Source organism: Archocentrus centrarchus, chromosome 10 (assembly GCF_007364275.1).
Source record: "Archocentrus centrarchus isolate MPI-CPG fArcCen1 chromosome 10, fArcCen1, whole genome shotgun sequence".
Taxonomy (NCBI): domain Eukaryota; kingdom Metazoa; phylum Chordata; class Actinopteri; order Cichliformes; family Cichlidae; genus Archocentrus; species Archocentrus centrarchus.
In genome coordinates this window covers 21,506,138-21,527,623 of record NC_044355.1, presented here as the reverse complement: position 1 = coordinate 21,527,623, position 21,486 = coordinate 21,506,138, and the positions used below count along the sequence as shown (strand labels likewise).

Here is a 21,486-nt window from a genome sequence, read left to right as displayed (position 1 = left end):
CTGCCATGACGCATTAAAAAGTCTGCAGTGAAAAAGGTAGATTAGGAATAACACACTCTAGTAAACAGAGGGCACTGGAGTGCAATTATTTATTTATCATTTCAACCAGTATTTTCTGGCATTGACAGGCTGAATAATTTCACTGCTGTAGTAAGTCATTGAAGTAGAAATATAGGCAACTCCAGAATATGTGAGATGTTTTGAAACATGATCAAATGGAAAAGGAAGCAAACAGTCTGTTCTGAACAGTGTTGCCTCATTTGAACTTCTGTCAGGAGTCCTACAGATGGCAGTCTATGATCCTGCGATAAATGTGCTTCTTTTTCACCTCTGGGTGCTCCTGTCTGGGGCATGCCAGCCTACTAACTGTCACCAGAAATGTGCAGTATGCTGTACTGAGAGTGAACACAACAAAAGACTATAAGACTAAATAGATGAACCTGCAAATGTGAGCTACATGTCATAGTTTGTACTCTACTTTCTACGGCATGGCATAAACTAGCACTTAAGATGAAATTGCAAATAAAATTGTCACACAATTTTAAAAGAGCAGCTGTTAAAGGGCCTTATGTTTGCACCAATACATTCAGTAGTCTATTTAATACCTCATATAGTTGAATTGATTATGGAATTAAATAAAATACTAGTTTAACAATATAAATGTGGGGATGGTAGAATATATAAATATATATGGATTGCTTCTTTTCCGTGACCAGCTTCACCTTTTATTCAGATATGCAGATATAACAGCGGACATAACTAGCGAAATGCTACTATTCCTCATTAGGGCAGGGTGTCATGAAAGACAACAATAAAGACAAACTGGAAATATTTAAATATTTAGTGTGTCATATATTTTATTATTCTGCTTAAAATCATTCAAAGATCATACAGTTATGGAATGCAACATGGGTTATAAAATGCAGGCATGCAATCATGAAACCAAATAAAGAAAAAAGTAATACATTAACCCTGCTTTTTTAAATTCAAAACTAGAATGATTCCTGTTAAATGTCTTCTGCAGAACTTCTGCAGTCCATCTGGAGGCGACCCAGGTTGAACTCAAGCCATGACAGTGATAGGCCTGATCCTGCTGAAGGAGCTGGGTCACCGTGTAGCAGGAGTCCCTGTCACTCAAAAGGCACACAGGGTAAATATTTAGAAATGTGCTGATGCTCTTGGCTGACACATCAGGGAATGAAGGAATGATCTGTTGTGCTAGCGCACGACGGGAGAAGGTGGGGTAAAATGGTTCCACACTTGAAACATAAAGCTAGTTCTGGCAGCACTTATGTTTGCAGCTAAGTACCACCATCACCATCATGTCAGCATATTGCATTTTCCAGCAGTAAGCTTATTTTTTTACAGTATACATATGTCTGCGAGTTAATTGTGATGAAACCTCTTAGAGCAATCAAGTTTTAAATAACGCCCAACTTAGCCGCTGATGTTGGAATGAAAAGAGTTGCAAATCGAGTACAAGGAGAAACAATAAAAGTGAATGAGAGTGTACATTTGATTTTTATATGCATTTGAAATACATACACGTCCTCCAAGCATCTTCCCACAGTCACTTCATTACATACAACATTCTTCAAACCTTTTTTCCACACAAAAACTTAATATCTTGACTCTCTGAACTTGTGTGACATACACTTTTACTTCTGAACCTCGTTCTAACAAGCAGTAAAATATATTTTTAATCCATTCCTTGTGACAACAGCAACAAAAAAAAAAAAAAAAACAAAGAAACAGTTTTTTGACATCTTCCTTGGAACTTGGAAACAGTGTTTGATTGAACAGTTGTATCAATGCCCTATCTCACCTCCACATAACTCCTTGTATTTAACATTCCCTTTTTTTCTGTCATTCTTTGTCAGTCTGTCTATACAGCTTACATTCATTTCAGCAAATTCAGTACTTAGAGCAACATCTATACACTGTGCTAAACCTTTTATTGCACTATGATATTTATGCGTTTGACTTACTCTGCAATGATTACAGCCAATAAAAAACATGCGTCCTACCTACGACTGTGTTTTTGCTGTGGAAAAGGGAAGGAAGCCCATTTTTCTCAGTCCTGTCTAAGTGAGTTTTCAATACAATGAGAATACCTCAACCAAAGCACTGTACAGTCCATTGAGGGCTATACTGACATGTTACTCAGTTCCTTATCCCTCGACATTTTTAGGTCTCAGAGCCATTTTTGAACTGCATTATAATGATAGTTCATTAATAAAGTTGAAAGCTGATACTTTGAACACTTTAACTGCAGTTTTTGACCGTGAAGATTCTGTGTGTATGTTGTGAAAGTGAAAAAAGTATAATATGAATTTAAAGTGATTTGAAATATCTTTGGTTATTTCAAGTCTTTGTACTTTTTTGGCATGTGAGAAGCATACGAGCCACAGTAAATGTGCTGTGTAAAAAGCTTTTTCTTGTCAAGCCATACTTTGAATGTGAGCCATATGAAATACTATAAACTACCTTGATGCAACATATATCATTACAGGATCTACAATCAAAGTTACTTATGTAGTATTTATCTAATATTAGTCTGATGAAACGTCACAAGAAACTGTTACTTGGTGATCCAATTCCACAAAACTCTATGAAATATGAAATTATGCTTTAATTAACATCCAATTACACCTTCACAGGTCACTGGAGATGGTGCTTCTCTTCACCCTCAGGCTGCCACCCCAGCCACGGGGACAGGTGTTGTAGGAGTGCAGGCCAGGCGAGCGGAGGCCTGAGTCTTCAGATTCAATAGAGGCATCCGAGTCGGTCAGGGAGCGAGTGTTGTAGAGCCGCACAGGTGAGCAGATTCTCTGAGTTGGAGTCGGGGGAGGGCTGGCGAAAGTAGGGGACTGCGCCCCCAGTGACCGTGACTGGAAGAGGTTGACGGGTGATTTTTGACTATTATAGCCATGTTGGGAATTTCCCAGAGGTGAGATGGGAAGACTGTGACCACTTAGTGCACCAGGGGAGGGGCTGTTTTTACGTTTGGCTGCATTGATGATATTTTTGGCCAGAAGGCGATGGTTGGCTTTAGAGTCTAAGTTATTAACAGTGGGGGACATGCAGCGATTGTCTTTGAGTGGGGAAACAGGGGAGGTGACAGAGGATGTGTATAGAGGTTTAGTGGTAGAGAGAGAGAAACTGGTTTGAAAGTGTGAAGGAGACTGAGAACGTGAGCCCCATGGAGGAGAGACAGGAGATGTGGCTGTAGATGTTTGGGATGGTCTGGATGTGGAAATGGACACATTAGAGAACTGGGTGTTCTGGCTTACTAATGGCGATTGGCATCTTGACCCCCAAGGAGGAGGTGTGGTTATATAAGTTTTGGAAGGTCTGGATGTAGGAAATGAAGAACTAGTGGAAAACTGGGTATTCTGGCTTACCGCTGGAGACTGGAAGCTAGATCCCCAGGGAGGTGTGTGTGGAGAAGTAACTGGAGATTTCTGGGGAGGTTTAGATGAAGAAAAGGTGACACAAGTGGAGGACTTGTTGTTCTGGCTCCCCATTGGGGATTGGCACCTTGCACCCCAAGGAGGAGAAAGAGGAGAAGGAGATGTAGAAGTTTGGGACTGGCTGACCATTGGGGACTGGCATCTTGAACCCCAAGGAGGAGAGCATGGAGAGGTGGCTGTAGATGTTTGTGAGGGTCTGGATGTGGAAGTGGAAGTAACAGTAGAAAACTGGATATTCTGACTGGTCATAGGGGATTGGCATCTTGAATTATTAGGAAAAGATACAGGGGATGTGACTGAACGGATAGAGCTGCTGAAGGGAGAGGGGCTTGTTTGGAGGCTGGAAGTCCAGGTTCCAGTAGCTGGGCTGCCTGGGCCATGCGTGAGGTTAGGTGTCCTGGTTGGTGTAGGTGTCTCACTGGGAACTTCAGCAGGAGAGGACTCCTTTGTTGTCTGTTGGACCAGGACATATATTTCTTTAATCTCTTAGAAGATACATTCAAAAACACAACACATAAATATGCAAGAAAAGAGAGACCGTACTGTTGTAAAGCATGGGAATAAGTAAATAAATCTAAAAGGTTTTCAGTTAAACTATGTTTGGATGTGTTGTTTAAAGAGTATTTACAAAACACACCCATAAGAACAAACAAATAATCTTAATAAGTGAATCTGTTATGATAAAACAGTGCTCAGCCTGTGCCTCAGCAGCATTCAGGTTATGTTTGTGCATTCCCTCTTTCTATATGTGTTTCTTCAGCCCTCTTAATCCTGGCACACATAGGGCCTGTCTTAAGTGTCTCTCTCAGGTTACTGTCATCTGGCTTTCCTGTAATGGTTAACCTTTGCAGAGATATGAAGTTACTTGACAGAAGCAAGGGTTGCATCCATCTTATGTCTATTCTAATTAGGGAATACTCCCACTCAGTATGATATTATGATGAAACTGACCTGCTAGGATCAGCTTCCTGAGGAGTTATGGTCTCGTAAGATGAATGTTAATGGTCATATTTCAAATGTTCAGAGCTACTTTGAAAGAAAACAAGGCCCAGGTCAAGAGTCATAACATTCATCTAAATGTCTGACCCCCTCAAGGCCAGCCAGGGCAGAGTTCAGGTCTTAACGTGAACGCACATAATTCAAGTTATTATGGAATTTAAAAAAGAAAAAAAGAAAAGAATCTTGTAATGGAAAGCTTCAACTTTTGTTTTTTCAGATCTCTAAATGTCACACACTGTGTAACAAAATAGAGCTGCCCCCTGCCGCAAGCTATCTGTGTACTTCAAGGAGGCATACATTTTATTAGTGTGTTTCCAGTGATTGCATAAAAGGCAGAAAAGTGAAAGTGACAAACAATTAACACTGAAAAAGCCAGTGAAGTCAGGAAACGAGGAAAAAGGTGAGAACGGAACCCGTGTAGAGTGTTAGCACAAAGCTTTAATCAGAGAAGAAAAGATTCAGTCTTACACAAAACAATCAGGTAGAGGAGACAGGAACGGCAGAAAAGAGCAGTGAAATGAAACAGACACAGTCCCTGTAGTCCGAAACAACAGTGCTTGATGACAGAATTACTGCTACAAGTCATGAAAAACAAAATGTATATATAGCAGGCAGATTTGAAACACCAAAGAATTCAGGCGTACACCATATAGTTAAGTAGAGCATGCTGAAAAGCAGAGTAAATTAACATGAAGGCATGAAGACATAAAAGGAGTTCTCTTGCTGCAACATTCATGTCAGTGAACAGCATTAAATTGCAAATCGTAGATCATAAAGCAGATGCTAGACCATCTGTTAAAGTGTTTTGTGAAGCAGCATCACCCAATTGCCCAGTGGAAAGAGTGTGAGGCTGTTTCTCATCATATTTTAAAATGTGCTGAAAATGGACGTTCTTGAGTGCTGATGTGCTTTGTGGCTTTGGGAATGGCAGTCCATTTTGATTACACCGAGGCACATTTTGTGGATAATTACTGGTGTTTGGATTTTTCTTACTGACAAAAAAATATGCACTTAACTTTGAGGATGAATTTACTTATGCAATCTTATAAGATACAGACAGCCCCAGCTAAAATAGGTCATCTGTCAGTTGTTCAGTGAGAAATTTGAAGATTACATCAAGATTGCAAGAAATTATCTACAATGAAATAAGAGGCACGAGAAGAAGAAGGCACAGGTTAAACAAACAGTGCAATCAAGTGTAAATTTTAGCTCTATTAAAGTCAGTTCTGCGATCCCATGTTTAGTATCTAGAAAAGATTAAATCCTTTTTTAAACACATTTTCTAAAAACGATACAAAGAGGGTCTCCACACCTGTGGTGCAATCCCTGCCTTTTTGGCAGAAAATGTGGGCCTTGGTGCCTGTACTGATGACCGGGGAGAGGACACCCGGTCTGGAGAAAAGGCAGCCATTGGAGAACTGATCCTTGGATGATGCCCAGATGCTGGATTTGATGGATAATCTGGTCCTCCTGTGGGGCTGAGAGGCAGCTGAGGAGACATGCATTGGGGAGTAAAGTGAGAGGGGGGATTGTTAGGGAGGGAAGTCTGTCTGGAGAAAGTTGAAGAGGAGATCAGGTTCCTGGCCTGTGGTGCTCCTTTAGGTAGGGTACTGATGGGGTCTTTGACTGGCTTGAGGATGAAGAGGGAAGAGTTAATCTGGTATGGCCGGTGCCTTGACAGATCCATCTCTATCTTGGAGCAGCCATTTTCCAAAGGCGGAGGCTCTGGAACTGGCTCTGGTGCTGGAGGTTTTTTCATTGGTTTCTGCTTGACTGCTTGTTGGGCCTTGAGATTTTGTGAAAGCTGAGCACACATGTCAGAGTTTTTAGCAATAGCTTTGACCCTACCAGGCATGTTTGATGGGTAAACCCAGGACGGTGGCAGAGACATTGTAGGAGAAGGAGATCTAATTTGGCCCGAATTCTGATTCTCAACTACATATTTTTCCATCCTGGACTGACGCTTAGCAAACAGTTCAGCACCTTTTCCAGACACGTTGGTAAGTGTCTGCTCCGGCTGGTGCTCTGCCCGCGGTCGGGTCCTTGAGCTCTTGAGACAGGAGGCCCATTCTGGAGCACTTGCTCCCTCTGCTGTGTCCTCTTCCTTGGCAAGAAAGTTGGAGGCTTCTGCACCCAGAGCCAGTAACTCCTCCTCAGATCCTGGCTCAGGCACAGATTTGTGTCCATGTTTCTTTCTGTCATCCACACCTTGCACCAGACAAAGCAGCTCAGGGTTTGGAGCAACCACTGGTTTCTCTTTGAATGTGAACATTGACTTCTTACTTGCCCTCCTGGCAGCGCCCTCCTCAAGTATTCCTGTTTTGATCGGTGTTATCAGCTTCCTCTCCCCGGATGGCTGGGGAACAAAAGTGGAGGGTTTGGGCGCTGTGGGAGGGCCATAATGGGGCATGGGTGGATACTGAGAAACAGAGAAATGGGATGGTGGAGGAGAAGAAGGTGACATCACAGGAGACACTGGAGGTGGACTGGAGTAGTAGGTCTGTGGAGGTTGGTTTGTAAACGCTGGTAGAGGCGGTGTGGGATATGATGGAGGTGGAGGCAGAGGTGAGGCCACCACAGGTTGGGGGACAGTAAAAGCAGGGAGAGGAGGTGTAGAGTAGGAAGGAGGAGGGGGGATGTCCATGACTGGCCCGACCGTCTCAGGAGACTGCACTGTGGGTGGTGAGAAGAAGGGCCTGGCAGTTCTATTGATGAAGGAGCTAGTCTGCTTAGATGTGGGTACAGACACCTTCTCAGGACCAGAGGCACTGTGACAGCCATTAGGAAGCTTTCCAGGGAGATCTTGTCCTGTTTGTCTCCCATTTATCTTTGCTTCTCCTTCAGCATGTCCCAACACTATTGGATCAGTGTTTTTACTTCCTGGTGGAATCTCATGCTTGGCCTTATCCTCTAGATCCTCATGAATTTGATCTTGTGCTCCTTCCTCTTCCTCTTGCTCCTCCTTGACAGGGAGGAAATGTCTCTCTTGTATAACACTTTCATTCATTCCCTCTTTAATGTGGAACTCCTTGGCTGGCTCATCCATGATATCTCCCACTGAATGTACCCTTGCAGGTGGTGAGAAGACTGGCTTGACAGCACTATTCTTTAAGTTCAGGTCTCTGTCCTTTTCCTCACTGCTCCTCTCTGCCCATGTCAGTCTGTTGGACGAGGGGTCCGTTTTCACATTCTCAGCTTTGTCCTCCTCTGACCCTTGTCCACAGCTCTCAAATGTGAAGGAGCTGACTCTCTGCTTACGGCGATTAAAGAGCTGCACACCCCTGGACTTGGAGTTGGAAGGGATGGTGAGCTGAGCAGCAATGATCTGACTCTTGATGCGAGCCTCCTTTAGCTCCTTCTCTGACAAACTGGCACTCCTGCTCAGATCTAAAGTGAAATATACAAGGAAAAACAGGACAGGAAGTTCATTGTTTTTTTTTTTAAAGCAAATCTTCTTGTCTATATTAAATATTAAAGGGAGTCAGACTTTGGTAGACTTGGCAGTGTGCTGCTATACAGAGACAACTCCCTAACACGTAATTAAAGTTTGCCAAACTGCTTTTATGTACAAATAGAAAGACCCAGAAAGGACAGACTTTTAACAAGTGTGGGATAGAAAGATTTTCTTTAAAACCCACATAACTGTTTTGGCACCATGTGGTTTTGATTGCCTTTTCTTTTTTCTAAGAGTACTTTTGATTTCAACCAATCTAGCGAGAAAAAAAAGGTCTTGTGGACATTTGACTCAGCACACCAAAGCTGCCGACACTGAGCCAGGAGACGTAGGCAGAGAAACATTTGAAACAAACATGTTAACAGCTGCTTTACTGAAGTTCATTTTAAAAAAAGATTAAGGTCAATGCTAAAAGTTAGAGAATAAGAAATTATTGTCAGTCAGTATTGTACCTTGATTTCATAGGTTTGCTGATTACTGGAATTATAAAATAATTAATAGTTTGTTTTCTGAGCTCAAGAGCTCCCTTTTAGGCAACAGAGCTATTTCCTATGCCTTCTGCAGTAGTCCCTCCCTGAGCATTCCTCCACCACTGAGAAAACTCCCTGCCTGTGCTTCCAGCATGCCTTTGGTTTCTCTCTGTACTTAATTTGTGCAGCACTGCAGCTCAAACCCTTAATAGACCACTTTTACAATCTGAAACTCCCAAAAATGACATTTTTCACTGCCCTCTATAAACATACTATACAATTAACTGTTCCCGTTTAAAATATAGCGAGTACATCACTCTTCAAAGTTCATGAGAGGAAAAAATCAAAGCTGCATCTTTTGCTTTCTTAGCACTATAAAAACTTGTAGTCAGGGTCTCTTTGTCGTTATGGTGACACATCTGGTAGATTATTCACTGAATGCATTTTACTCTGATGGAAGATATTTAAAATCCCTGCAGGACATTTCTCAGACAGCTAGCTCAGCCATGACTGTTTTTTCATTTATTAAGGTGATGAATCCAGACGGCTACATTATTTGATGTAATCATGTGCCAATCATAATAATTATGCATAAATCAGTCACTTGTAAAGCTGTCCTATAGAACTGACTCTGCCTGCAGTTTTTCCTGGCACAGAGTGCAAAACTAACATGATCATTCCCCCAGTAAAAAGGAATAATATGCATCTGTCACTGATTTGACAGACTAAGTCTGCCCCTCAGTAATTGAATTAACTCTTCTTGAGGTGCTCAGCTAAAGTTCAAGAGCATATGTGTGACATCACATCGTTATCATTTTTTGTTTATGAAACCGTGCACTCTAGGACCCACTCTGATAAGAAGCAGTGCGTTAACAAAGTTATCCTCTGTGATGATCATGCTGGTTATGTCTGCAAAGAAATGGATCAGTATAGACTATGTTAAATCATGTGCCTGACACCAGTAGAGATATATCTCCCACATTAGATATTTGTTCCAGTATAACAAGGATAAACACATTACCACGCTTTAGACAAGCAGTCCTCTCACAACTATTGGCATGAGCATAAATCATCTTCTTTTATAGACTGCTGCAGAGAAATGAACCCACCTATCTCGCAGGTACTTTATGTATACTGCCTTTTATCATTGTTGTCACTCTGAGCAGGAACACCACCAGGGGTCCCAGTGATGAGTTTTATGAGCAATTTGCTGTTTATAATTCACGCTACCTGAATATACCAGAGCAGAGAGGCTTGACATGAAGTGTCTTCACTATAAACATCTACCTTGAGTGGGAGCCAGCTCCGTGATCAAGTGACATTCAGGTGCAAATCCCATAAGTGACCAAAAAATACAAGTGGCACCTTCTATTCAATGTGAATTTTGATTTGAATCATCATTAAATCCTCAAGTTTTTATAGTAAATTTTATAGCAAATTGCAAAAAACTAAATAAACTGCAGTTGTTTTGCATCAAAGAGAAACATTAATCAAAAGCAAATAAATAATAAGTTTCAGATTAGGCTCCAAAGTACAGATCACATGATTACACAAAAATCTAATTGAGCGTCACTTACAACTTCTTCAGTTATAGGGAGAAATAAAGTTAAGCTGAAGCCCATAATATGTCATATTTCTTCATAAAGCAGACAAGCATAAGGTTCTCCTGAGCTATAACTCTATACTACAGCATATCCTCACAGTTCTTGAGTTTTCTAAAAGCTCACATCTCTTGTTGGATCCCCTTTAGTGTCTAATCCCTTACCTTTTTCATGTCAAAACTCAGGGCTCCGCACTTTTGTAGTACTTCCACAAGAGTTTTCAATTTAACTGCGCCTGATAGCTTCACACCCCCTTTCTGGAGCGAGGTGGGATCGGATTTCTTTTTCCCTGCAGTCCAGCGCACAGACAGACAGGCAGGCAAGCAGGGGAGGGAAAGGAAGGGAAGGGAAGGGAAGGGGAGGGATGGGAAGGGAAGGAGGGGGGAGGCAAGGAGGGCCTGTAGCTGGAGGCTGTGCTGTCTGTCACTCAGCCTCCAGTGTTGTTTTACTTTTTTTTTCAAATCGGTGTCATAGCACCTCCACATCCATTTGACTAATTATAAAAAAAAATAAAAGCTGGGACGTGACTGGTTAAAAAAAAATCCAGTCTTGCCTTTCGTGAAATCTGTAGAGAAGCTGCACTTTATTTTGAAAGTTCAGGACAGGAGTGCAATCAGCTGTAAGTACTCAGCAGCTTATCTCTGTCTGATGTCCTACGCCCTTGCTGTCCTCCATGTAGGTCTCCATGTGTGTATATAGAGCATACCCTCCAACCAAGTGTTCGCCCTCTTTGAACCCTGCAGGAGTGGGATAGGAATTTCCTGTCCAACGTTAAAGTCAAAACTCAGTACTCAGCGGTGATGCAAGAACCCCTACATCATATTGCCTACCCCTCCTTTCTCCTCCACCTCCAACTTTGTCTACCTCTGCCCCATCACCTCATCCCAGCATGGGTGAAAGCAGACAGGAAAACTCCCCCACAGCAGCAGGATTTAAGTCTGGGAGGCCAACCCCGCATTTGTGTATCAAAGGTCAGATTACCCCGTCGGATGTTATCTTTCTCCGAGTGATGGCTGTGGGGTGAGCGGGATGACAGCGCCGGCCCCTGTGGGTGATGCGTGAAGCAGCATGGAAAGACGAGGATTAGCAGAGGTCCTGGGATTCTACCAGACTGAATGTGACCTAAACTTTCGGTAGATCCCCTGGGAGGAATTTTTCAAAAGCAGCTCAGAGGTGGAAGCCAAGCTCTCTTGCTCATATTGTTACTTTTCATGTGTTAGGAAAACTCCCAACAGCGGAGTCGTCCACTTTTATCAGCATCTCTGTGTTCTGGTGATCTGTGCTCCATCTGAGGAAACTAATTAGTGAGTAATGAGTGATGGGAAGGGTGTTGGAGGTCCAGAGGCATTAGATGCATATCAGGAACATTTATTTTTAAGGTCATGAACCTTTTTAATACACAATGCCTTTTTACTCACTTTGAATAGTGAGTCTGACAAACTTGTCACCGCCCAGAGGTAGTCATCTTTTCTGTATATTTTCATATATTCAATATTTCTATTTTAAAACAGGCTTTTGAGTATTACAGTACATTAAGTCTTTTACTTCAAGTTGACAGCTGTGAAGGTAAAATAAAGAGGGACATTTCCAAACAACTTCTCCCACAAGTTAGCCTGTTACTGTCAGTGGCTGGGTTGTATATTAAGACAGCCCTTTAGCAGTGAGGCATGATTGCATCTCCACTGCTGCAACAAGAGCCTGTATTTTTATGCCATGGAAACAGATGTTTCAGAGAGCAGTACACTGTATCAAGTTGCTCTGATGAGTCTGGACTCCCTGTAGTCCAAGTGTTGTGGTCCAAGCCACAGTGTACCTTAAAAGCATCACCAGAAACAAACCACTGGAAGTGTATTTAGAGATGCATTTCATGTAGGCATCTCAAATAAGGAGAGGAAATGCCAAATAAACAAACACTTACTTGTTTTCCGGCTCATGTGTTCCTTGTTGAATCGTGTCTTCTCCTGTGATGCATTGTAGTCTGTCCCACGGGTGTGCGTGTCTTGCGTTAGCTGGAGAGGTTTTCTCAATCCTCTCGGACTCCAGCTCACCCCTCGCCTGATAGACACATGTCCCTTCTCCATCTCCATCGCAGCCCCCAATAAGACAAGCACTCGACAGGGGGGGGTGGAATATTAGTGCTTTGTTCCAACTCTGCTCAGTCTTCTGTCCCAATAGGATGAAGCAGCTGGTGAAAGATGGAAGTTTTATTCCTTACTGGCAAACAGTGAATTAGCCGAAAGAAAACACACACGCAATGGACGAGGGAAAGTTAGTAGCTCAGTTTTCCCAGTTTCTGTTTCCGGTCACGGTTCCCCTTTCAGCAATAATTCTTCCAAATGTTGTCCGGCAGTCAGCCGAAATTTGACGGAAGAAGTATGTTCCTACTTTGGTCTTCATGAAGTATTATCCTCTGTCTAACAGGACCTCCCAGGAGGGTCAGCTCCGATGAGCCTTGGATGAGCTCCCATGGACAAACGCCACGAAAATTGCACAAGTTTGTTGTGTTCTGTTAAATATCTGGCATGAAGGGCTGAGAAACAGTCCAAGCTTCTCTACTTGCATCTCTCTAACACTCCTTTTTTTTTCTTTCCCAGATGTTGCTTTTCCTCCTCTTCTATTTTAGTCACAAAAACAAGTTTTTTGTCTGCGTCTCAATCTTCAATTCACAGATAACTTTTCTTTTAGCGAAAAGGGATCTGCCCTTTATCATGGAGTTCATAACTCTAGAGTGACTCGAAGGGAAGCCGTGCATATGAAGGCTTCCTGCTTTTAGGTGCGTGTGAGGAATAGCATTTCATACTGGAAAGGTCACTGCAGAGGCTGGTTTGTATTCAGTGTTCAAAAGCATTTAATTAAGAGTTGCTTTCATCTGGTGTCCCATGTTATTTCTCAGGCATTAAAGCCAGATACAGTCTCTGAAAGTAAAATGATCGATTTCATTCTTCTGCTTTTGTAGAAAGCCACATGTGAGAATGAAGGTTCCTAGTCCATGCGGCGGATGTCTCGGTTAATACTGAAATGTATCAGCATGCTGCAGCTAAGATGTCAACAGTTCCACCAATTTGGGTTTTGCTTCCTGCAGAAAAGATCTGATGTGTGTGTTTGTGGATAAAATGGCTCATCATTTGATTGCAAGTCACTGTGTTTTATCTAATCGTTCTCTGTGTGCGTTTTCTGTCCAGAAGCACCTGGAAAAAAAAAGAAAAAAGAAGAAGAATATGCAATCATGTAGCATCATGTAAAAGTCATATCCATTTATACAAACCTTTCCTGAACTCTATATGGCTTTCCTGAAACCAACTATATTGTCAGTTTCAGGAAAGCCATCTGATTTTTAAAGACTTGCTGATGAAGTGGTCTGAAAGGCATTCTAATATAATTTATCTAACCCTTTTGATGAAAGCTAGTTTACTTCCAAAAAGCACAAATCTCGTGCGTCCATTTTTGAGAAGGCGGAACTCTGATTCGCTGTCTTCGAAGATAAAGATCAGGCTTCTCGCTTTGAAGTGTAGCCATGCTAATAGTGTGAAGCCGGAAATGAGAGGCGCCTTTATAGAAGAGATAAACTCAGTGGTCTCCAAAGAAGGAAGGAAGGCCGCGATCCATTCAGGCTTGAGTGTTGGGGGATTGACTGTATATTAAACCTGTCAAAAATAGTTTTATCACTGCCTCGTGGTCTGTGATGTGATAAAGCATACTGAGAAAGTGAATGTAGATTTAAGTACAAAGTGAAGAGAGAAACAGTGATATGAATATCTTGCAGTGGCATCCACTGCCTTCCTCCTTCACTCTTATCCTATAAAGTATTTCCCTAAATCACCAGTGTCATGTTCCTCCTTCAAAACTAACAGGAGCCACTCGCAACCTTTGTAATGATAAACCACTGTTTCCACATCCTCCTCCTTGATCGGACTTGCCTCACCTTGAAGCTGATGAGGGTTTCATTTTTGTTTGTGAGTCACCACTACACACACACACACACACACACACACACACGCACACACACACACACACACACACTGAGTTATTATTTTAAATGCCTTTTTCTGAGATTCCTGAGAGGCAAAGCAATCTTCTTTCCTCAAGTCCAAGCGCTGTAAATTTGTTTGAATCCTTTGAGGCTGTGTTTTTGTGTGGGCACTCAATAAAATAACAGCAGAGTCATGACAATCCTTAGCAGGGCTTTGCATTGGTCCCTGGATACAATCAGCCCAAACAAAACCCTGCTCCGCCTCACTGCTGTAAAAGAACCAAAAATCCTAACTTGCTGGCGTGATCGTGTCAAGTGAGATGAAGGCTAGTATTGTTTCGGCACTCTGACAATAGCTCTTTGATTCCTCCAGATGTGTGATCCATGCTTGGATCACTTGGAAAGCGACATTGTCTCTTTAGATTAGCTTTTCACTGTGTCATTTTGCTGCAGTGGTTTTATGATATTTTTCTTCAGTTGTTCAGTTGTCTTTGTTTTCTGTCTCCACAGAGAACATAGGTGAACACATGTCGGGGACATGTCCTAACACCACCAGTTGAAACTGGGGTCGATTGCTATCTTTGATTCAGTTTGCAAATATTTATTAACTGACAGACAAAGAACAGATGTAAGAAATCTACATGAGCAGAGGCTCTGGCTCAGGAAACAAAACACCAGCATATGGACTTTTGAAATCTGCATCTGCCACAATCCTTTCTTTCCCCCCCTTTTATTTATCCCAGCTTGTTAATATGCAGCTTGGCATTATATTTATTCCAAACAACCTTGTGATATCTAGCCCACTTCACCGATTATGTGCTTGCCATATCTGATAGCCTGATATCACAACCACCACCACCTGGTCTTCAAGTACTTCAAAGTTCAAGAAGTATTTTGTAGTGCCCACCTGTCCCATTTGGCTTCCACCCCTGCACAGTTTTCCTATGCCACCCATCTGCCTCCGTGATCAGGAATGAAGGATCTAATTTACAGTTTGGCCCCGTAGGCTACTTTAATGTGTAATCACAGAGTTCCTGTCCATCGTCAGCTCATGATGGATTCATACCAGACAGCAAATCTATCCCTCTGCTCTCTGCAGCGTGTCTCACACAGCGACGACGCACAAAAGAAATTGCTTTTGGCGGCCTTACAAACTGTAATCACTCATTTGTCCCTCATGGCTGTTGTCTTGTACATTTATTACACATCTGCATCAATAGTCCACTTGTAGAAAGCTTGTCATCCACCTAATAACTCACACAGTGCATGCAGCTTCACCCCAGGAATGGCATCTGTACATCATCAGTTGCTCTGGGCGCACATGTGCAGATGTCAGGTGAGCATGCATTCCACCTACTCTGTGACTTGAAGTGTATCAGTTACCCAGCTTATAATGAGGCATCTGGTCAGAACACTGACTTGCAAGGCTTTGTGACTGAAACCCTGAGAGGCAGAGCTGCTGTGTGTCTGCTATCTCCTGTCTTTTTTTGCCTGGATGCTTTACAGTTTACAGCAGAAAATCATTCAGCAGTGAATGCTAAAGGCTTCAGCACGGCCCTTTGCTCCCTCTTTCTCTCCTGCTTAGACAAAGAGCCATTCAAAGGCCCTTGCAGCACTACAAAATAATTTGGGCTAGTGCTCCAAAATGGGCATTCCTGCTTCATAATTCCTCAAGAGGCTGTGATAGTTAACATGCCTCAGCTTGTGCAGGCTGATGACAGACATCTAAAACATTGCAAAGCATCGTCTCCAATGAAACGAACAAATGTCTCTCTCTGTTTGTCTTTGCTTTTTAAAGGACCCCCGAGAGGTTCATCATAAATCATGCAGTGGGAAACCTTGTAATAAAGCGTCTGCTTTGTGTAGCTCATCCTACTCTCATTGTCACAGGTGGAGAACTTCAAGAGGTGAAAATAAATACTTGAAGTAGGTGTGTATCATCCAGTGCCAAGAGGGAGGCACCCCCTGAAACAATCAGTCACAATCTGAAAAACTGTTAGACATCAAAGGCAGCGAGCACTAACATTTTTTAAAAGTGTAAAATCGCAGATATGTAGCATGCTATTGGCTTTGGTTCAAATTAAGGCATTTGACAATGCAGGTTTCTACTGTTTCAAAGCATCTCCCAGTAGAGCAAAAGTAAAGGAGTATAGTTAGTAATCTGTGTAATACATTGTAACATATAGCTGAACAAAACCTCCTGTTGCTCCCCTGTAAAGCAGTTAATGGGCCTCACCTGTTGTGTTAACAGGAAGCAATTACTTATAAATGTGTGTAAGTCAATACAGTCTCCAGTCAGGACTTTTAATTGGATACACCCTCTAATATTACACAGTGAAGTTCAAGTCTATAACCTGGCCACAGAGCGGGCTCCACACAGTCAGGACAATAGGCTTGGATATCAGTGACCACAGTGCACACCCCACCCCACCCCACCCCCCACCAAACCCCCAACCCTGCAAGCCTGCAGCCTTCGCCAAGGGAAAAACAGCAGCCACAGATGTTTGTCATCTACTCAAACAAAGACTTTCAGAGTTTCCCTCCTCTTCTGCCCCAGTTCATTGCATTCCCCAGACTCTCTCTCCTCTTTCTCCAAACAAAGATAGTGTCTTCTTACCCCATAAAGATAAACTTAATAGGCTGCAAGTGGCAAAGTCTGGAGCAAACAAAGATGGAATTCCATGACTCAGTAAGCCTTTTTTGGTTAGGTTTGTGTAGTCATGCTGCTCACCTGTGCTCCGGTGCGTCTGGCTGTGTGAGGCGGCGCGGGTGTGTACTGCCCCTTTTCAGTTCCTACGACTGTGCGCGCACACCTCCCCTTTTTACCTCTTCTCTCTCCCTCTCCCTCTCTCTCGCTCAGTTGAGGCAGACGGCGGATGGGGTGGGGTGGGGGTGGGGGGGTCAGCTGGAACACAGAAGGCTCTTTGTCTGGGATTTTTTTCATATGGTTTCCTTCAAGCTTGCATACTGAACACATTATGCCATAATATATTATTTCATATTCAACACAGGGATGTTGAGGGACCAGTAGGCCCCACTCTGTTCTCCCCCCTCTTCTTCACTTCTTTCTTGACCCATTTCCCCACCGTGCACACACGGCAGAAAAAAATCCAAATAAAGAGTGAAAAATATGCCAGAGTGGGTTTCCTCTAAACTCCAAGAATGTCTTGATATACTTCTTAATGTCTCCAAATAATAAAAGTCAAGGAAAAAGATTTCTTTTTGAGATATGCAAACATAAAGACCCTACAGAGCTTTTAATTTTGTGCCCAGATTCCTCATGATAGTAACTTTACATTCATAGTTGATGTAAAGTACAACATACTGGCCTTTCTGCTGGGATGTTAATCTTAAGATTATGGATGTATACTCCATATCGCCAAAGATTTACTTACTCGTAAGATCCCTGAGGTACCATAAAATGTCAGTAACATCTGGTTCACTGTAAAGTGTCCGAGCCTTAAAATGATTAGATCTGTAGATTTATAGAGGAACAGTCTTGCACAGAACTGCGTGAACGCATTTCACCTTCATCTTTAAAATCCTTTGTACAGAGACCTGAAAGCCTTCAGCGAAATGAGGACTGACTGTGGGCACTGGATTGTTGGATACACGGTGGAGACTGCTTGGCTAGGTCATATGCTTGAAAAATGTATCTTGAACAGCTGCCAGGCTTTAGGAATAACATCTTAATCACCCTTCAGCCACGGGACAGGCTAACTTTATTTAATGGTGCACTTATTCTGATTGTGGTTCACCACTCTTTCAAAGAGCAGGTCGCACAAAGTTTACCAACAGGCACGTCTCTACTTCCCAGATCAGTTTGTGATCACAGGCGTGTTTAAAAAAAAAAAAAACACGACTCAGCATCTTTCGTAATCCTCGAGGTGTGGTTTGGTGGTGATTTTGGTGCGACATGTCTGAACTTTCACCACCTTTCATCACCTGCTGGATTGTCCTGCCAGTCCATCTCCTCAAGGCTAGGAAACGCCTTTCCTCCTCCTCCCAAGCTCTATTCTTTCATATCTTGTTCCTCTCTGTCCTCACCTTTACCCTTCGATCTCCCTTTCTACATCACTATGCTCTCTTGTTTGACCCCCACCTGACATGTTTACATGTTTCCGACCCTGTGAAGCTGGGAGAGCAACCATTAGCCGCCGCGTCTGTCTGTCTTTCTTCTCCCTCTCTGCCTCTCCAGCGGCCTTCTCGGCTCTGCTCTTGTGGCATGACTCTCTGAAGGGCAGCTGTCTGTGTGGGAGACCAGGGAGCTGAGGGGGAAATCTTAGCTCGCATTCCTTCAGAAGAGGGGCACTTGCTGCAAACAGACCGTTGCGGAATTTCCAAAGTGATCTGGTTTATATTCCCTCTCAAGCTGGATTCATCTACAGAAGTTATTAGAGAGACGGGCTTGCTCTGGCCTTAACTGATTAAAATCATACATGCATGCCCCTCTTTGCTTTCTTCCTCACCATACAGCTCTCAGCACATGTAATGGGATACAGCTATGAGACTGTTCACAGACACAGCTTTACTATAAACACAGACAGAAACAGCAGGATAATTCACAGTGCTTGCGGATGTTTTGAAGTGTGTGCTCCTCGCATCTCATGGCACGCTTGACAGTCCATTTAAAACGGGTTGACCGCCGCTCTTAAAGGATACGGTATGTATATAGCATTAACGCGGTCAAGGCGCACGCATGTTTCAGCTCTGCCTCTGTTTATTTTCAGTGAATGGGACATCTGTATTCCTCATTAACTACCTCAGAGGGTATTGCGGTCTGAAGCAGAGATGAGTAAGGTCTAGTAGAATCAGGGTGTGTCCACTTGTGGTCTGATGATGTTTATACTCCTGTAAGGCCACAGCTGAACGAGACACTCCAAAAGTCTAATTACTTCACAGTGTCAGTACATAGTAGTGCCTAATAGGCTGCGCTCATTTCACTTTTGAAGTGCAAGCAAGTTTGGAGGCCAGCCTGGTGCCTTGTAACACATTTAAACAGACACAAAGTTTCCAAATCCAATATATGCACTAAATATACTACATGGCAAGTCCCACTACAACATTTAGCGGCCTAAATAGCTTCCACAGACTGGGCAGGGAATCTAAGTTGCCAGTGGACCCTGGAGTACTATTTTGTTATTGTTGCTGTGTATGAGTGCGTGTTCATTTATAAACTGCATGTGCGAGCAGACTTGGACCCAAAGCGTCATAAGCATATGGTTGGAGCCTCAGTGCACCAATGCACATACTGAACCCAAACCACAATCAGCTGGCTCAGTCTGTCTGTCTGGGTAAAGTCGAAATCGTAAAGAGCCAAGAGCACTATTTACACATAACAGAAAGCAAATCAGCTATATGCCCACGCTGCTACCTTCTTTTAATAAGCTCTTGGCAAAAATGCAGCCCAGGCATGAGGGAATCAGAAATAATTGCAGATGAATCTATGACGCTCGCCCTGGAAACAGTCAGTGATTTCTTCACTGCCAGCTCTCCTGCTTTTGATTTGTAATGTTTTAATGTAGTAAGTTTCTGGTGTTATCCAGTTTGAAATTACACTCATCAGTGTTCACATGGCTGCCGAAGCCAAAACAAACAAACAGCGGATGTTGCAAGAAAAGGAGTTTGGTCGGTTTGATTTAGTCTGAGTTTATTAGTGGAAGAACATACAGACCTTTTGATTCCTTCACTCCATTTATGGGCAATACACCACCGAGCAGGCCATGCATGTCCCATTTTATAAGCTAAATGATTATCATACTGAGTGAAAATGTATTGCTTTTGAAAGTCTGTATCATAGGTCAACATTTGAGAGGCACTATGCAGTTAGAGAAGTGCAGGTCTTTCACGTGCAGTCCAGGTTGCATTCTGTACAGGATATTTCTTAATTTATAGGAATGTCATGCAGCACTGTTAGTCTTAATTTACTCTACCAGGATGTCAAAGGTTAAAGAATTAGAGGAAATGTGTGGGAGCTCAAGTAGTTCACTCCCCTCATGCACATACTGTAACTTGTCACTCAAGTGCTATGACACTTTTTTCCAATCAGTCAGGTTTAAACACAAAAAACCGAGCATCAACACTAAACGATTCTTAGCAACCCTTCATCCATTAAACGAGCTTACGCACAAGCTTATGGATCAATTGATGTGACATCCTGTCCTGCATGATTCTGTTTGGTTCAGCCTCTTTCCATCTAAATGCCTTTCTGCTTAGTTGCTGGGCCTCTCTGCAGATAGGATAGGAACAAGGCAGGAATTATTCTCCCAACAGAGAAGCTCGCTCTTTGTTTGGAACAGCTCTCTGTAGAACGTAATCAAAATTTACGAGAGGACAAAAACAAAATGCCTAATGCCGATCTGCTCCACTACTATGCAAGCTAAGGGCTTAATCTGTGTCATATTGTGCAAGGTCCTAACAAAAATATTTATTCATTTTTCCTGGTGATATTAGCATGCAAGCCCAAAATATCAGCCAAGGTTATTGTGAAAGAGCAATGTAGTGAAAAAAAGCATGAGTGTGTGTGTGTGTGTGTATGTGTGTGTGTGTGTGTGTGTGTTCAGCTCAGCTTAATAACAAAGTAAAAACATTTAGTACAGTACTGTAGCTTTTCTTTGTGAATATATGATTGGATGCATATGCTGCCGCTTTTAAAGAAAAAAGTACAGAACATTTTTACAAGGAAAAATGTCATGGTCTCTACACATGACGCTAAACTCTTAGTATAACTGTAAAACAGTACTGATTTTGTATTGTGAATGAAAACATAGTAAAGAAAAAAGATACCATGGACAGAGTGTGTTTCTGTAAAATTTACAGCAACCTTTTAACAATGAGCATATTTTTTATTTTTCAGTTGTTACTTTGTCACTTAAGTCTCACCAAAACTCATAATGCTGAGAAATCCAATCTCATTGTACATCCTGTATAATGACAATAAAGGCATTCTATTCTATTCTATTCTAAAAATAATGTTACATCAAGTACTACCTCAAGAAAATAAAAGTAGGCATAAAACTCTGAGAAAGCGGCAGCTCAATGCTGATGAGGGCAGAGTTCAAAACCTGATTTAGAAATTCGGTGAAATGTGTGTTTACATTTTGATTTATTGTGTAATGTACATTGATTACATGATTTAAGTGACTTTGGTTGTTGGTGCTAGACAGGCTGGTCTCAGTATTTCAGAAACTGCTGATCTATTGGGATTTTATCACAGAAACATCTCTAGGGTTTACAGAGAATGATATCCAGTGAGCAGCAGCAGGGAGAAAATGCCTTCTTGGTGCCAGAGGTCAGAGGAGAATGGCCAGACTGCTTTGAGCTCAAATATCCATTTGTAACAACCAAAGTATGCAGAAGACCATCTCTGAGTGCACAACACACTGAACACTGAGAGAGATGGACTACAGCAGCAGAAGACCACACTGGGTGCCCCAAGAACAGAAAACTGAAGAAAAACATTGCTTGATTTGATGAGTCTCGATTTCTGCTGCCACATTCAGGCGGTAGGGCCAGAATT

General features: G+C 42.4%; 1 protein-coding gene across 1 annotated transcript; it reads right to left on the bottom strand.

Annotated features, from left to right (window-relative positions):
* Positions 1-848: 848 nt before the first annotated feature.
* Positions 849-16,794, bottom strand: synpo (synaptopodin). Its single transcript, XM_030739287.1, has 4 exons — positions 16,699-16,794; positions 11,916-13,185; positions 5,785-7,859; positions 849-3,926 (listed from the first exon to the last, which is right to left on the bottom strand). The coding sequence occupies exons 2-4, from the start codon at positions 12,082-12,084 to the stop codon at positions 2,655-2,657; spliced, it is 3,516 nt and encodes a 1,171-aa protein (XP_030595147.1). The 5' UTR covers positions 12,085-13,185; positions 16,699-16,794; the 3' UTR covers positions 849-2,654.
* Positions 16,795-21,486: the final 4,692 nt, after the last annotated feature.

Bases quoted from the DNA above. Each gene is read 5' to 3' on its own strand.
- synpo (XM_030739287.1), bottom strand. From the start codon at position 12,084: ATGGAGATGGAGAAGGGACATGTGTCTATCAGGCGAGGGGTGAGCTGG. The intron at 7,860-11,915 runs GTAAGTGTTTGT...ATTTCACTTTAG, and splicing joins ACACATGAGCCGGAAAACAA to ATCTGAGCAGGAGTGCCAGT. The intron at 3,927-5,784 runs GTGTGGAGACCC...CTGGTCCAACAG, and splicing joins AGGCAGGGATTGCACCACAG to ACAACAAAGGAGTCCTCTCC.